The 18,146-nt window shown below is 27.3% G+C and overlaps 1 protein-coding gene across 2 annotated transcripts in view; it reads right to left on the reverse strand.

Annotated features, from left to right (window-relative positions):
* LOC117180817 (inversin) overlaps positions 1 to 18,146 on the reverse strand; it is a 94,559-nt gene that overhangs the window by 65,828 nt on the left and 10,585 nt on the right. For both annotated transcript variants that reach the window (XM_033373337.1, XM_033373338.1), the window contains exon 2: positions 1,544 to 1,880. In XM_033373337.1, coding sequence (XP_033229228.1) covers positions 1,544 to 1,755 — 212 coding nt within the window. In that variant the 5' untranslated portion in view covers positions 1,756 to 1,880. The remainder of the gene's footprint in view (positions 1 to 1,543; positions 1,881 to 18,146) is intronic.

Genomic DNA, 18,146 nt, shown 5'->3' on the forward strand with positions numbered 1-18,146 from the left:
CCTTTGATAAAAAATTCGAAACTGAGAGAAAGAAGCTTAAGGCGCTTTCTAAGACTAAATTTTTAGTCCATGTATTACAAAGGACAACTTTTCTCCTACAATTATGAACTTGTGAACTTATGAAAAATTATGAAATTGTGAATATCGGTGCATCCGATATTCACTTCACAAGCTTTTCTAAATTTCAGGTATATTTCAAACATTTTAAAAAGATTTTTATAATTTTCTGAAGAGTTCACAAAAATTCGGATGGTTTCGCAACGATTTCGGGTCAATTTTAAAAAATTGCACAAAGACTTCTATAATTTTCCAAAGATGTCAAATATCTCGCAAAGATTTCAAATATTCAGCATATACTTCGGATAGATTTATATCATTTCTAAGAAATTTAATGATCCTTTAATGGGACTTTAATGATCAATTTTTATGCTAGACCATAATTTTTGTAATTTAATAAAAATTTAGATATCTAGAATTGTTTGATCCACCCGACTGAAAATAAACATATGTAAAACTGTTTACAGGTAAAATTTTCTCCAAAACATAATATTATTGTAAAAAATAATAATAATTGAAATTGTGCCCATTCAATGAGACAAAAATGGTATAAAACAAATATAAAATAATGGAGAACGAAATCTGCGTTGGGGAAAAAGAGACTGGTGATTGAAATCCCTCCCTGAAATTTGAATTGCAAAATTGGGTTAAATTTTAATTCAATTAACTTCTATTTAAATTTGAATTGAATTTGTGTATTGTGTAATTATATTCTCTTCAGGCGTAAATGTCGAAAATAAAATTACTTGCAATTCCATACTTTTCCGATTCAACCATTTCTAATCCTTGACACAGCATCTTTCTTCAGCATTTTGATTGTAGAATCAGAGAAGAGAGAAAAAAAGTATATTTTCTTGCGAAAACATTTCGATCACATTCTTTATGTGTACGGGCCCTATTTCTTATTTCCTTGCATTTGCTTTTGTCTTTCGATAAAGATCAAACTAAATCACCCGACGATAATGATCACCTATTACAATCTCTAAAATTATGCAAAACATGGCTCAATTACATTTTACTTACCTGAATCAGTTTCCTGATATAATGTAAAAAGGAATAAAAAAAATTAGGAAAATCGGTTAATATTGTCAATAATAAGTATAATCCCAAAGTGAATGCAAAATTAACAAAACTCTCAACAGAAATTGAACGGATCAACCTATTTTCTTCTATATTTTTCTTAATCATCTCTTCGTTATGTAATGAACCTAATGCAGCCTATTAAAATTCAATTCCTTAATATTGTAATAATTTTGTATTTCTCTCAACCGGCGCTAATTTTCTGCTAATGCATCATCATATTTAGTCCTTTAAATTATGTGGTTACAATATGAAATCAAATAATTAATAATTGCAGGAGAAAAGTTGTCCTTTGTAATACACGGACTAAAACCAAGCCTAAGGAAGAGCCTTAAAGTGCTTCGCTCATATAAAGAAAATAAATGTCGAAACTCATATACGTAAATCTAATCTGATTCATCTTTACTTGTAGGGTCTTCTCTTTTGGGAGCAGTCTTGAGATCCCAAAGGATGCGGGTTAGGAGAGCTAGAGCTCCATGTGGTTTTTGTTCTGGGTCGGTGATTGGGAAACGGTGTCAACGGGGGCAAGGACACATCGGCTGCGTGTTCCTGCTTCCTAGGACGAGATCTCTCCTGATGATGTTTCTGCGGGATCAGCGGCGTCTTAGCATGGTCCATGCCCGTCTTTGGCACCGAGCTCCGAGTCCGACTAGATCGACAACGGCCTCAGGCATCCTCGGCACCCTCTTCGGCCTCCTATCATCGCCTCCTCCTCGTCATCCAGTCACCTAATCGGGTCAGCGCTTGAAAATAAAACAGAGGGGACCGATGTTGAATGTTGATTATCGTGACAGGTAAGACTCGTGAGTTGACCTCCTTCTGGCATTACGTGTACGATCTTAAATGCGAATCAGAGTAAGGGAGGAAATCTAGTTGGCTGGCTAGCTGGCTAGCTGGGAATCTCGAATGCTCGAGCCTATGTATAAGGTCTAAAGGGTCTTTTATAGTTTATATACTCCGGTTACTGACCACGTGGTGGATTGACCAGGTCACTTGGTACCATAGAAACCGACTGCCACAACACACCGGCCCGATAAAGAACTTTAATGGCATATCTCACGGCAAGGTCGTCACGTGTCAAAAAATATATACTTCCTTCAATTTATGGCAGACGCTTTCTTCGATTTATTGACCGATTTATTGTCCGAGTCAAATGAGTTCAAAACTATCTGAATGGGTTGGAATTTGTGAAATCAAAGTTTGCCGAGTAGGGGCGCGGCGCCTAATGTGGCGCACCAAAATCCATCTCTGTATTCGGAGAATAGGATGAGCGATTTTTTTGCAGGAAACTATAGAGCATGTAGTTCAAAATGTTGGTTTATATATTATATATATAGCCAAAATTATATTGGGATTAATTAAAAAATCAATTTTAGGTTCTCCAAAAAAGTGCACCTGCTTCAAGTTGCCTGCCATGTTTCCTAGTATGGTGCAGTGCTTATCTGGCTTGCAATAGCCAATCAAAACAGACTTTTTAAAATTAGAACAATAAACTTCACTAAAGGACGGCATTAAAAAAAAGTTTTAATCAATAGCATGTAAGATTAAGAAATTTCCATAATATTTCTGTCAAAAAGGTTACATACCTAACCTAAAAACCGGTGAAGAAAGATTAAGAATATGATTATCATCGTAAAATAATATTCAACTATCAAGAAAATATTTCGCTAAGAATATTTATATATTAGAAAAAATGTACTGTTATTTAAGTATGTATTTCTATAACTGTAAAAAAATTTAAGTGTCGAATTCCGAATTAGGTGTTCCCGCATAGTGTATGTGTAGACTCCTTTTATCACAAATTTAATTAATATTAATCAAGGTTATAAAGCACTAAAGTATCCAAAAGTCTTCAAAATATGGAAAAGAATTTTTTAAAATAAATTTACTGCAAAAGACTTTATTTTGCATTGTTGCGCTTTAATAATAACAAAAAATTTCAAAAAATGACTTAACTATACTTTTCAGGATAAACATGAAAAAATTGCTTCAAATGTTATAATTTTTTTCTGAGCATTACTCAGTACATAAATTGATTTAATTATGTGTCCTAAGCTGTTTCAAAACGCTTCAATTTTCGCTTTCCTGACTCTAAAAGATATCTAATTTTTGTAATTTCTTTAAATTGGTAAAATTTCATAAAATTTTATAACGTATGAAAAGGAGGAAAATTAAAAATAACTAAATATATAATCAGATGAAATAATTAATTATATTGTAAGGTTCGAAATTATTCCCTAGCACAACATATAAAATAGTTTAAACTTACGAGATAGATAATCAGTTAAAAATGTGCAAATCAGTGCAAATTCTTCTACACAATGTTTGTGGTAACCTTAGGAAAATAATAATTTTTTCAATTCTGAATTCAGATTTTTTAATGGGAGATTTGATTGGTATTAAGATCTTACTTCAGCTTCATTAAAGTAATTTATTCTGTACTTTATATAGAATTTGAAATATTACAAAAGGTAACGACTTTTACCAAAAATGATGAAATTGGTTAGCTATCTTCAAGTAAACTATTTTGCGTTTTATGCGCGCACTTATGAAGTTTAAAAAAAAAATTTGTTTATTGCACATCATTTTGTTATAGAATCATCTCGTAAATCTTCATGTAAATTTCACTTTTGGTCCCAAAATTTTTCGTCTAATATAACTATTTGATTTGATTTTAAAGATACGTAGTTACTTATACTTAGTTGAAAGTGGAACTGCTTTGTTAAGAATTCATTTTGTTGGTGGATGATTCATAATTTTAGTTGCAAAAATCTTCTTTTTTTTTGTTCCAAATTTAACTACTTTATTAACATTTAAAAAAAATTTGTTTAACTAAAAATTTAACTATTCCATTTTCGGTTGAACATGTTACTTCTTCAGTTGAAAATTCAACTATTTATTAACAAATTTCTGTATTTTGTTGAAACTTTGCCTCTTGCGTGCAGAATATTAATCTTCTCGGCGACTAATTCATCTTTTTGGTTGAAAATTCAATTATTAGGTTAAAAACTCATTTAAAAATTACAATTTTTGGTTGAATATTCATGTATTTTGTTTGAAATTATTCCTTTGTAGTATAAAATGAACCTTTTGGTTTAAATACATTTAGTTAGTTAAAAATGATGTTGTTGTTATTAAATATATATTTTTTTTTTCTTAAAAGATCAAATACATTTTTGGTCGAAAATTTATTTCTGGTAGACATGTAATATGCTTGGTTAAAAATTATAATAGTCTTTTTTTGTTGTTGAAAATTCATCTATTTTGTTACAAATTTATCTTTTTTTGGTAGAAAATTAATCTTTTTGATTGAAATTTCACTTGTTTAGTTAAAAATTAGATTTAAAACAATTGAAAATCAGTTTTCTAAACTAAAAATTTAACTGTTTAATTTTTATGTTTTTTATAGACATTTAATCTTTTTAGTTAAAAATTTCACTATTTCATTGAAAATGTACTTTATTTCGTTAAAAAATGCATCTCTAACTTAGAATTAAATTGTTCTATTTTTTGTAGAAAATTTATCTTTTTTACTTTAAATTTCATCTTTTTTGTAGAAAATTTGTCTTTTTTATAGAAAATTCATCTCCTGAGTTGAAAATTACAATATTTTCTTAAAACTTTATATTGTTTCTGTTTTTGAAGACGCGTCATTTTGTTTGAAAGTTCATTTCTTTGTTTAAAAATGTAACAAATTTTGTTAAAAATTAGTTGTTTTTTTAAACTGAAAATCAAATTTTGTTACTAAAAATATAGGTATTACATATTTTTTAGAAAAATGATATTTTTTACTAAAAAATTCATTGCTTTTGTTGAAAAAATAATTAATTTGACTTGCAAACTCAACATTTTGGATAATATTTTTTCTTTATTAATTGAAAAATATATCTTGGTTTAAAATTCAACTCTTTAGTTAAAAATTAAAATTTATTAATGGAAATATGAACAATTATACTTTTTGTTGAGAATTCTTTTTTTTACCGAAGATTTTTTAGTTTGGTTAAAAATTTAACTATTTTTTGAAAGTTTCTTTTTTCTTTATTGAAAATTAATCATTTTAAATAAGATGTGATCATTAAATTTTAAATAATAAATCTTAAATAAACGAGCAATCCGAGAAATGATATTATATACATATTTTATTTTAAAATAATTACCTTCTTTTTATATTCTATCTAATAAAAAAATTTTAAGTGGGATCTTAAACTTTTTGGATTCTCTTTCCCAATTGACTTCCTAAATCTAAATTCTGGATTTTCTTAATGAAACTTTTCTCATGAAAGTCCTTGATTCTACTTTTAAAGACCTCCACAATTTATTGAAAGGGTATAAGATAAAAGCAAGTGTCAATCACCTTTACTAATTTGATAAATTCATAAGTCTAGACAAAAGCACAGCTTTCTATTCAAACTTATATTTTTGTCTTCTAAACTCTTTAAAGATAAACTTGCATACAAGAAGGATGACTTTTCTACGCTAAAATATAAATTTCCAATTTAAAAGGATGAATTTTTAATAATATTGTTGAATTTCTGACTAAAAATTGGGACGATAAATTTTCCAAAAATAATTAGATTTTTGACAAAATAGTTGAATTTCTATCCAAATAGTTGAATTTTCAACATACGGAAATGCATTTCCAATGAAATGGTTCAATTTTCAAAAAATATAAAAATTCAATTAAATATTTCAATTTTCAAGACCAAAAGACAAATTTTTTAGAAGACAGTTGAATTTTGAACAAAGTAATAAAGTTTTTAAGCTTAAAATTAGAGTGTTAAAAAACAATTGACCTTTAAATAGGAAAAGATTAATTTTGAAAGAAAAAGATAATTTCCTATAAAAAAAATGACTTTAAAAAGATAGATGAATTCTCGACCAAAAAGTTTAACTTTCAAAAAACAAGAATAATTTTCTATCCAAAAAGATGACTTTTTAACTAAACACATGAATTTCTTACCAAATAGTTGAATTTTTTACTAATACAATGTACAAGATAAAGTTTCGACCAAAAATATAATATTTAATTTTTCAGGTAAAAATTTGGATGAAAAGTTACTTTGAAAAAAAAAACAACAAATTTTCAACCAAAAAGATTAATTTTTGATCAAGAAGATTAATTTTCTACCAAAAAAGACGAATTTTCAACCAAAGATATCAAATTTGAACACAATTATTTAATTTTAAAGGCAAAAGGACGAATTAACTACGAAAAAGTAAAATCTTTAACCCAAAAATATGATTTTTCTACCAAAAAGTGTAATTTTTAACCAAATAGTTTAATGTTTTACAGATTTGTTGAATTTTCAAACCAAAAAGATGAATTTTATAAAAAACAGAATTTTTAACAGAAACGTTCATTTGAATGCAAATAGTTGAATTAATTTAATTCAATATCAATTCGTTGAATTGAGTTCAACTTTAACACACGCATGTAACAGTTGATATTTCAATCAAACAATTGCATTTCCAACCATTAAGATAACATTTTTACCAAGAAAGACGAATTTTCAACAAAATAGATGATTTTTCAACTAAAAAGTTAATCTTGCAACGAACAAAATTTTGTTTTATTAACTCGCTCAATTTTTACTGAATAAAATAAATCTTCAAGCAAAAATGGAATAATTCAAATGTCAGTTTCACAAATTAATTTTCAATCAAACATTATACGAATTTTCATCGAAATATTTAAATTTTCAAACAAAGGGATGAACCGTCTACTAAAATAATGAATTTTTTACAAAGCAGTTGAATTTAAAAAAAAAAAAGACTTTTTAACAATATATTTGCATTTTCAACCAAATAATTAAATTTTCAGTCAATCAATTGAAATTTGAATCAAACGGGATGAATTCCGTACCAAGAATATAATAGTAATAAAAAATACTAAAATAAATAATAATAAATATATATAATAAAAATATAATAGTCTATATAATAAAATAAATTCCACATTTTATTTTAGGACTACGCCACTGATTTCAAGTATACAAAACAATAAGTTGAATTATTTAAAATAATGAAAATTAGCTTCAAATTTAATTACGTTTAAAATTTATATTTTCTGAAGTGAAGCTTAAGTTTAAGTTTGATGAATTGAGGGTAATTTTTTAAAAATGTTTTTCTTCATTGCAAGAGATTGGCACTTGCGCCTTATTTTACGGACACGTTACTCTAGTTTTCTCAATTCTGTATTCACAGACTTGCATTTACATTGAACCTACACATGCTTCTTAAACTGGCCTATCTAAGTTCTCAGGCGTTTGCCCGTCAGGTGTCACGCTACCATAAAAGTTGCCTTCAATCGAGTTTACGTTCCCTGAATGAGCATTGGACGAAATAATATTTTAATTAATCAAGCTAAATTAATTAGGAAGTAATTAGGCCAAAAGAAAATCTATTAGAATTTGGTTTCGTCAAAAAAAAAGTTAACTGCAACTTAACGAGGATTTAATTACTCATATTTTTGGTGTACGACTACACTAGGTTGCAAAATTTGAAAAATATGACATGATGTTGCAAAATCTTGCATGAGATTGCAAAAAAATTCCATCTATTATAGGAAATCATTATATAGAAAGCAATTACCGGAAAATCAGCACTGGAATAAATAATACAACCAATTTGAAAGAATTTTTGTATAAAGTAACGAAACTACATTCAAATGAACGATTTATTTTAGATGACTCATAATTTTATATAAAATTACATACTTACAAAAAAATGTCGATCATGCACAAATAAACTTTAAATTTGTGAATTTTCTTGCTATCTTTAACATTACTTAAACTTTAATTGAAATCCATATAAAAACCGGTTGGAATCTCTTAAAATCCCTTGATACTATTAAAAATATATTTTTAAGCTGGTTGCGATTTTGAAATCTGTTAAACTCTTCTAGAGTTATTGAAATCTTTAGAAGTCTATTTAAATACGATTTAGTTTATTCCGTAAAATATAAATAATTTGAAATCCCTTGAAAATAAATTAAATTAAATTTATACATTTAAGTTCTCTGGAAAAAACGTTAAAATCCCTAGAAAGTTTGAAGTCCCTTGAATTCCTTGAAGAATTAAATTAAATTTATTGATAAATTAAAAAAAATCCGTTTAAGTCCCTACAAATCTTAGAAATCGTTTAATCTTGTGAAATTCCTTGAAATACCTTAAAATTCCTTGATACGTTCAAAATTGATAAAAATTCATGAAATTTAATTTAATTTAATTTCCCAGGTTCACTCTAAATATATTGATATCCCTGGAAATCCTACAAAATTCTTTGAATTTCCTTGAAATTTTTGAAATGAAACTTTTTGGGAACGGAAGTGAATTGAAAAAAAAAAACGACCGAACGACCGAACGGAAGTCTATATCTCTCTTTGACGACCTGTCTACACCTTCTCTAAGTAATTGCGTTCCCGTTTTGCGCCGCGATTTGCAATTGCTCTAAAGCCGCCCTTTAGATATCCCCACTACTGCCACGCTAACAAAAGTATGTGTGCGATCTTCTCAAAACTCATGATGATTCCTCACGTAAATTTTCAAAGTTAATTTATCAAAGTCTTACTTCTGCCGCATAAGCCCCACTGCCACAAACTGATTTTTTTAAATTATTTTTAAACCCTTTAGAATTCCTTAAAATTCCAGGAAATTGTTGGGAATCTTTGAAATAATATTTAAAATCGTCTTTTGAATATTTCAAAAAATTTTCAAAGCCAATGAAATCTTTTTAATTTAGTGGAATATTTGGAAAAGCCTTCAAATCCATGCAAGTTACTTGAAATTTATTGAAATCCTTTGGAATCCTTAAAACTTCCTGACATGTTTGGAAATCTTTAAAACTTCATGAAATTTTTATGAAATCTCAACAAATTGCTTAAAATCCATGGAGGCTCACTAAAATTTAAATTAAATTAAGCATATTTCCAAAAGTGCTTTAAAAGCCCATTTAAATACCTATAAATCTTTGAAATCATTTAATCTTATAAAATTTATTAAAATGCGTTAAACCCCCTTGAAATCTTTGAAATCGCAAAGAATTCCTTCAAAATTTAATTTAATATAATTTATTTTTCCAAGTTCACCAGGAACGTATTGATATATTTGAAAACCCTACAAAATTCTTTGAAATCTCTTGCAATTGTTGTTATCAAACTTCTTTTGGGGTGGGAGTGAATTGAAAAACACGACTTAACTGAAGTCTGTCTCTAACAGAAGACTCTGTCTATCTCTTGCCCACTGTCTATACCTCTTATCTGTAATCGAGTCTCCCTTTTATGCGGCGATTCGCAATTGTTGTAAGGACAGCTCTTCTATCTCCCCACTACTGCCACGATAAGCAAGCATGTATATGGTCTCACTCTCCCTCTGTCTACGCTCTCTTACTATGATATCTCCTTAAAACTCATGAATTTTCCTCTTGAAAAAATTCAAGGTTAATCCATCAAAGTTTCAGTTTTGCCATGTGGCCCCACTGCTACTCACTGTTTTTTTTTTTTTAATTTTTTTGAAACTATTTTGTATTCCTTAAAACCCTCAGAAATGTTTGAAGTCTCTTATATCATTTTTAAAATCATCTTTATAAAATATTTTGAAATCTCTTCAAACTCTTCAAAGTCTCTTTGAAATTTGTTGAAATCTATTGGAATCTCTTAAAACCTCCTGATATGTTTAGATATCTAGGTTCGATAAATAGATAAATCATTCTTTTGTATTTTATCTTCATAAGGGTGAATGACAAGGCATTGTAAAAGATTGCATGGAATCGGAAAGGATTTTATGGAATTGCATGAAATGGTACAATATTTCAGAGAGAGTGTATACCAGATTGCAAGAGTAATTAACCCCTGGGAACTTAATTTTGACGAGCAAGAATTAATTGGGAGTAAATTTCAGTAAAGGAAAATTAACTAGAAATTAGCCGTGTCAAGGAAGAATTAATTGGAACCTAATTTTGACAGAGACAAGTTATTTGGAAACTCAATTAACTCGAGAAATTCTGATTTGACCTTAATTTCAAATAGTGTTCAGATTTTAGAAAAGTTATTGGGGCAAAAAATTAAAGTAAATGCGCAAAAAGATATTAAATAAGAAATTTTCTTTACTGCTTTTTAAACCGAGGACCAACGATTTCGATTCAATCGACTCCTATTTAGCCTATTTGCTGAAAAGGAAGTTAGAAGCTGCCAGTAAAAGTCAAGAAATACAAAAATGAAAGGAAAAAAGAAGTGAGAATCGCGTGCAATATAACTAAACGAATAATATAGCTTTCTATAGGATGCATTAAACTTAACGCATATCGATTCCTTTGCCTCACGATAATAAGTATGAGGGTAGAACGTATACTATAAATCAAGCATAATATATTATAATACACACTTGCATATGCATGAATAAAATTTTCATTAAACTGCGGTATATGTATTAAATCATAATAATTTTACAAATTTCACATACTAACATTTTGCAAAATAGCAGACGCGGATCCACAGAAGTGACCTGAAGGGGCGGCGACGGAAAATTGTATGCACACTGACTAATTAAATTAACGAATTTCTAACCAATTTCATACTAGCAATCCTTTTTTTGGTCTCGTCGACAGAAAGTATAGAGTGAAATTTATAATTTACAAGATTTTTAGAAGATAGCATGCGATGCCGCCGACGGCGCACATTGGGGAAACAATTACTTTTTTGGTTCAAAAGAACATACAGCCCACAAATATTGACCGTTTTGGACAAAAAAAATGTGAAAAAAAGCTTATAAGATTTCTAAGAGATTTCCCGAGCCTCATTTTTAAATTAGGCTTTTAATTTTTTATGGATAAACAAATATGCCGAGAAAAATTGCTAGTTTTCCTATTTGATGCTTGCCCGTGATCGTTAATAATTGGAAAATTGATCCGCCGGGTGCAAGAACCAGCCCGAACTTCAAAAAAGAAAATTTTCAAAATCGAAAAATGAATTTTTGGAAAATGTAGAATTGTAGTGATAACGAAATCAAATTTTTACCTTGTACAATTTGTTTTGTCAAACGTTTATTTTTATTAATGAAAGCGAAAGATCTAATAATAGTTTCTCTCTGATTTAATTAAGTTTTAAAACTGAAATTGTTCTAACTCGGCTAAATATTATTAAAATGAGTTCACAATTATAGGACTTATTGAAAATACTATAGCGATGCCTAAGAATTTATGGAAAAGTTAAAAATCGATTATCGTTTAATAATTTTTACTTGCAAAATGAGGTAAGTCGCGGTAACAGCGCGGGCAGGCGTCGAGTACTTTTTCCAAATATGAATATCTCAGTAAATTTGGAACGAATCGATATGAGATTTTTGGAAAAACTTTATTTGACTTTTTTGAACAAATCATTTGCTGAAAGTTGTTTGAAACTTGAAGTTACCCAGATACTTTTTACCGGCAAAACCAAGAAAACACAATTATCAACTTACGTCATTTGGCAATTAAATATTATTAATCAATAAGCGATTTTTAACTTTTCCATGAATTCTCAGGCATCGCTATAGTATTTTAAATAAGTCCTATGGATATGAAATCATTTAAATAATATTTTACCGAGTTAAAACAATTTAAATTTTAAAACTTAATTAAACCAGATAAAAACTTTTATTTGATATTTCTCTTTTATTATTAAAAATAAACGTTTGACAAAAAAATTGTAATAGGAAAAATTTTATTTCGTTATTCTCTGAAATTCAACATTTCCAAAAATTCATTTTTCGATTTTAAGAATTTTCTTTTTTCAGACGCTTGGACAATACTTTTAAGCTAGAATGGCTACTGAGTTTATGAAGATTTAAGTTGTTATATTTTACTAAATATTATAAAAGATACATTTTTCAGGAATATCAGTAGCCATTCTAGCGACTAAAGAAAATTAGAATTTGATATAACCTTAAATTTGAAGATTTTTTCACGAGAATTATTTATAACAATTGTTATTGTTAACTTTTCTAATATTTTTTTGACTAGCAGCCATTCATCCAATAGCTTAAAACATTTCCAGTGCAAAAACAAAAAATTTCTAAGCGAGAGGGCAAAATTTTGAATTTGTTTATCTAATTTGTTTAGAAAAATTTAAATTGTTATATTTTATCAAATATTTATTATTTTAATAAATACCTGAAGACGTTCTGGCGATTGAAGGAAACTATAATTTGAAAAAATCTGAAATTTTAATATTTTGGCATAAGAATTGTTTATAACAATAGTCATTATGAACTTTGAAATTATTCTTGTAATTATATATCATTCCTACAATTATATGAAGCACTTTTAGTAAACAGAAATTTTTTTACCGATAACAAGACTATTTGCTAATTTGTTCATAAAATTTGTTTATAACAAATAAATGGACTAATGAGCAAATTATTTGTATTCTATGAGTCCCTAAACATTCATTTAAGGTAATATAAAGTTTACCTCATCAGTTTTTAAAGCGTCAAAAATTGTTATGTAAAAAATATCAATTTTTCCATACTTTGAGTGAAAAACTTATTAATAAACAAGTAGAAGAGACAAAAGTTTAGAGCGTCAAGCTCTTCAGAATTTAATGAACTTTAATTTTTTAAAAATTTCAATCGGACCAATATTGAAGGCTCTGGACATTTTTGAACCAAAAAAGTGCATTTCCTCCTACTGTTCGGCAGATAATTTCAGCCAAATGCATTATTTTTTGAATAATTTTATGATTTCTTAAACAAATGCACCATTGGGGCATGTGTAGACGGAAAAATTCTGTTTTTTTTTCAATGTCAGACTTTTTAATTGGGGACTTAATGATAATTTCATAAACACTCATACTTACTTGATAAATTCTACGATATTTTAAAGGAATTTAATAAATGTATGCATTATTTGAGTACTTTTCGAGGGAAAAGTTTTTTTTTAAATCTCAGTCCTTTCAGTTTAAGTTTCCCATTACTCTAATTATTTTAATAAGGCTCATCCAAAGATAGTGTATCATAGAGAAAAGAAAAAGGTCATCCTATTCGATCCTGAATCTGCAGCCTTGTTAAAAGAACGATAATGACAGTAATGAGAAACTGAAACTGAAAGGACTGAGGTTGGAAAAAAAACTTTTTCGTCAACAAATACGCAAATAATGCAAATTGTTTGATAAATTTATTTTTGAAAAATCAGAAAATTCATTAAACGATTACAAATTTTACTGAAATCATCATAAAGTTCCTAATTTAAAAAGTTGAAATTGGAAAAAAAATGAATTTTTCTGTCGAAATATATCTGATTAATGCATTTTTTAATTCAATTTATATAAAAATATAATAAAGTTTATCAACTAATTGTGAATTTTACTGCAATTGTCATGAAATTCACAACTCAGAGGACTGGCATTGAAAAGAAATTCTGTGGAAAAATGCCCGAATAATAAATTTATTTATTTAATTTCTTTTAAAAAATCATAAGATTAATCAACAAATTATGAATTTTGCTAAAATTATCATAAAATTCCAAATTAAAAAAATTGAGATCGAAAAAAGCGAGTGTATCTGTCAAAAAATGCCTTAATAATGCATTTCTTTATATCAACAATATAATTAGCAATATTACTTAAAAAACGAAAAGTTATAGAAAATCGTAGAAAGCATTCCTTCAACAAATAATTTTTTTTCTAAAATTTGATTATTAGATAATATCGGAACATCTTTAACTAATGTTACTTTATGAAATTTTGGCAATTTAAACAATATTCCTGTTATAAACCTAATTTAAAAATAAGGCTAGATAACTCTCTTAGAAATCTTATCAGCTTTTTTATAAAAATTTTCTCGTCCAATTTAGTCAATATTTGTGAACTGTGCGTTAATTTGAACCAAAATTTAATTTTTTTCCGCACTGTGCGGCGATCCGCAATTTTTCAAGAAATCTATCTGAAAATTTCCAGAAATGTCGCTTCAAAAGTCTGCTTGAAAGTTTTTTTCAACTCTACAGTTCCCTCTACACTTTTTGTCGGTGAGACTGAAAAAACGGGGTTAACGATATGCCTCTAGTTGCAATTAAATATTGTTAAACAATAAGTTATTTTTAGTTTTTTTCTTCAGTGTTTAGGCATTCTTAGGGTATATTTCGTGTATAAATCAAATTTTTAAACAGTTCTAATAATATTTTCACAACTTAAAACGATTTTTTTTAAATAATTGAAGTTGGGGACAACATTTGTTCAGTTTTTCATGTTTGTTATTAAGAATGCTCATTCGATCGAAAAACAGAATATAGATCATCATCAGGTGTTTTCAGAAGGTCGCATAATAAGAGATTGCAGAGAGAAAGAATATACATGCTTAGCGTGGATATAGTGGGGATATAGAAGAGAAGTCTTAAGCGGAATTGCGGATCGCCGCACAAAAGAGAGACTTGAATAGAGAGAGTGTGTAGACAGCGCGTAAGCGATAGCGAGAGTTCTTGATATACATGCTTAGCGTGGCTATAGTGGGGATATCGAAATGAAGTCCTAAAAGAAATTGCGGATCGCCGCACAAAAGGGAGACTTGAATAGAGAGAGAAGGTGTAAACAGTGCGTAAGAGAGGGAGTTCTCAATCCAGACCCAGCTCGGTCGTACGTATGGTCGTGCGGTCGTGCGTTCGGTAATTTTTTCAATTCACTCCCGTCCCAAGAGTAGGTTCACTTCAAGAATTTTTTTCAATAATTTAAACATTAACATTTTTTTATAATTGTTCGTGAAAAAGAAAGACTTGATGGGAAATCAAAAATCCTAGGGTGTGGGGGGGGGGGGTCACCGGTGTCGCCACTATGTAGGTGCGGGCCTGCAAAATAGAAGCAGGTAAGGGACCGTTTTTAAAATTCTGTAATCTGAATCTTAATAGTCAGGGAAACTGAAAAATTTGTCAGGGAAGCAGTGGGGCATTTTTTAAATGAATTTTTGTCGTAACCATGATGTAATATTCTTCTTAATAATTGTTCTGTCTTCTATCCATATCTTTTTTCAGTTATTTCCTCCTGAAGATTATCTTTTTTGTTATAAATTTTATTATTTGTTTGAAAATTCAATAATTTAGTTAAAAAGTAATCTTTTTTAGTAGACATTTAAAACAATTTTTTGAAAATTCAACCACTTTTTTTAAATTTGTCTTTTTAATTCAAAAATTAATCTATCTTATTTGAAATTATATCTTTCTCGGATATATATGCAAGGTTTTTTGTTGGAAATTAAACAATTTCGTTCAAATTAATTTTTTGGTTAGAAATTTAACTGTTTTATTAATAATTTAAGGATTTTCTTAATGTTGTCGTTTTTATTTAAGACTATCTGTTTTAGTAAAAATTTGAATTTTCTTGAACAAATATACAATCATTTTGTTAAAAATGCAACAGTTTTGTTAAAAAATTCTCTTTTTTGGTTTGAACATTCATCTGTTTTAGTACGAATTTAATTAATTTTTGAATAAGATTATTAAAAATTGATTATTAAATATTAATCTCCTCTGCTTGAGGATTTAACTGTTTTGTTTAAAAATTTTGCCTGGGCCTTTTTGTTAAGAGATTAGTTTTTTGTTGTAGATTTATATTTTTAGTGGAAAATTAATTTCTTTTGTTGAAAGTTCAACTATCTTGTTGATAACTGATCTTGTTGCGGTCAAGGAAAAATCAGACAATTTTGAAAATGAAAAAAACGGTTACTTTTTAGACTAAAAATGTTGAAAATTAAATTAAATAGGTTAAAGTTAAACTGCATTGTTGAATTTTTTATAAATATTTACAACCAGATCGCCCAAGCTTCAGGGGCTGTTACGGTCTGAATAAAAAAAAATAATAATGATGTTTGGTTGGAAATTTATTCTTCGCAAGTTAACAATTTAAGTATTTGTTAAAAAATCCATTTTTTGTTGAAAATTCGTCTTTTTAGTTTGAAAAATAATCTTTTTGATTGAGGAGAAAATTTAGGGGGAAATTTTTTTTCGTTCGAGACTCACATGTTTTTAAATTTATTTATTTTTGTACAATTTTCATACAATTATTGTTTTATTTGTGAATTTTTCTTTGATAAAAAGATTTGATCATTGTATTTAAAAGAATAATATTTATTAACAAATTTATTGAATTGTTTAAATTCGGTAATTTTCTATTTCGTTTATAGTATAATTTGACAATTTTCTGTCCAGAATTTTATTATTTTCGAATTTTCAACTTCCGTATTTTTACATTTCTGTAATTTTATCATTTCTTGTGTTTTGTTATTGTGTCAGGAATTTATTTTTTCGGGATTTTATGACCATTTATTTTTTTATTTTTAGCAGATTTTATGAAAAATTCAAATAATTATTTTGAAAGATATTTAGAAGGTTTAGTGGTTTTCAAAAGTTACAAACCAATTTATTTACTTCAGTATTTCAAAAAACTTCGAACAAGATATGGATTTTTGAAAAACTAATTTTTATACAATGTTCAAAAAGATTTCAAAATTTTTCAAAGAAGAATGTGCAAGATTTAATGCAATTTTTTTTATTTTCAAAAAGTTTTAGGAAAAAATCGAATAATTTTAAGTTATTTAGAAAACTGAGAAGCTTTAAAAATATTTTTCAAAACTTGAGAATCAACATTTTTTAAAATGTTAAGAAAAATATAGATTTTTGAAAAATTTGGGAAAAGAAGTTTTTTAGGAATTTTAAAAATTTTCAAGAAAATCAAAAAATGTTTTCTAGATTCCTAGGAAAATAACAAATTATTTTCTATTTTTAAAAGTAGATTTCAAGAGAATATTTGTAAAACATTTCAAAATATTTATAAAATTGTGAAACAAGAATCAGGAAGAATTTTAATGCAATTTTTGAAATTTTGCAGAACTTTTCATAAATTTAAGAAAAAATTTTAGTCAATTTCAATGCCTTGGCTAGTTGTACCAAAGTTTTAGTACACGAATTCAAAAATTTTAGAAGTTTTAAGCTAATTAAAATTGTTTTTAAAGTTGAAAAGCATTCACAGATTTCAGAATCTAATGCTAGCTGGAATTTATGTGCTGAAAAATTTTTAAATATATTTCACTACAATGCTCTCAATATTTTTCATCCTACGTTGAAAGAGAACAACTATTTAACAGAAAATAAAAATTAAACAATTAAGAACAAATTGACCACCGTCATTGAAATTAAAAGATTCGAACTCTTGAAGATACACTTTTAAAAATTTGAAGTTATACAATCTGAACCGCAAATTAAAACACTTAAAGTGAAATACATTTGAATTAAAAGTTTCTTAAATTAAACCTTAGAAAAATGTTGAATTAATATGTTGTATATTTAAATTAGGCAGTTTAGCGGTGTTTAATTTAAGAAATTTCAATTGCAAAGATTTCAAAATTTCTTAAATCAAACCCCGCTAAGCTGCAAAATTTCAACATTCAACATGTTAATCATTTTCAATTCTATAAGTTGAAGATTTTTTTAAAAAATTGATAAATTTTCCAAAATTACTTTATTTTAAGTAACTTATCATCTTAAAAAATTGACTTAAAAAATCATCCAGATTTTTTGGAACATTTTGGAAATCTTATTAAATATTCTTTAAATATTAATTTTAAAAAATGCTTAGTTTTTCTAAAAATTTCGGTAAACAATTTTTATTCATTTAAAACATTTCAAAATGCTAAAAAAAGCCTTTAAATATTATGTTTTGAATCTTTAAAAATCTACATTGTGTTACAAATGTTGTAAAATCTGTTCACTTTTTAAATGATTTTGGTATCTTTCCAAAACTTCTTAATATATTTTAAAGTTACTTGATTATTTTTTTCATTATTATTTATTTAATTGTCATCTATTAATCAACTTTTTTTTTAAATCTTTTAAATATTCTCTTGAAATTAATTTTCAAAATAAAAAATCATTCCAAATTTTCCCAGAAAACTTAAGAACTTTTTTCATTTTTGAAAACCTTTAAAGATCCTTCGAAATTTTATTATTCGTGAAATCTTGCATTTTTTGTTAAAATTGGCCATTTTCTACAATAA

Source organism: Belonocnema kinseyi, chromosome 9 (genome assembly GCF_010883055.1).
Source record: "Belonocnema kinseyi isolate 2016_QV_RU_SX_M_011 chromosome 9, B_treatae_v1, whole genome shotgun sequence".
Taxonomy (NCBI): Eukaryota; Metazoa; Arthropoda; class Insecta; order Hymenoptera; family Cynipidae; genus Belonocnema; species Belonocnema kinseyi.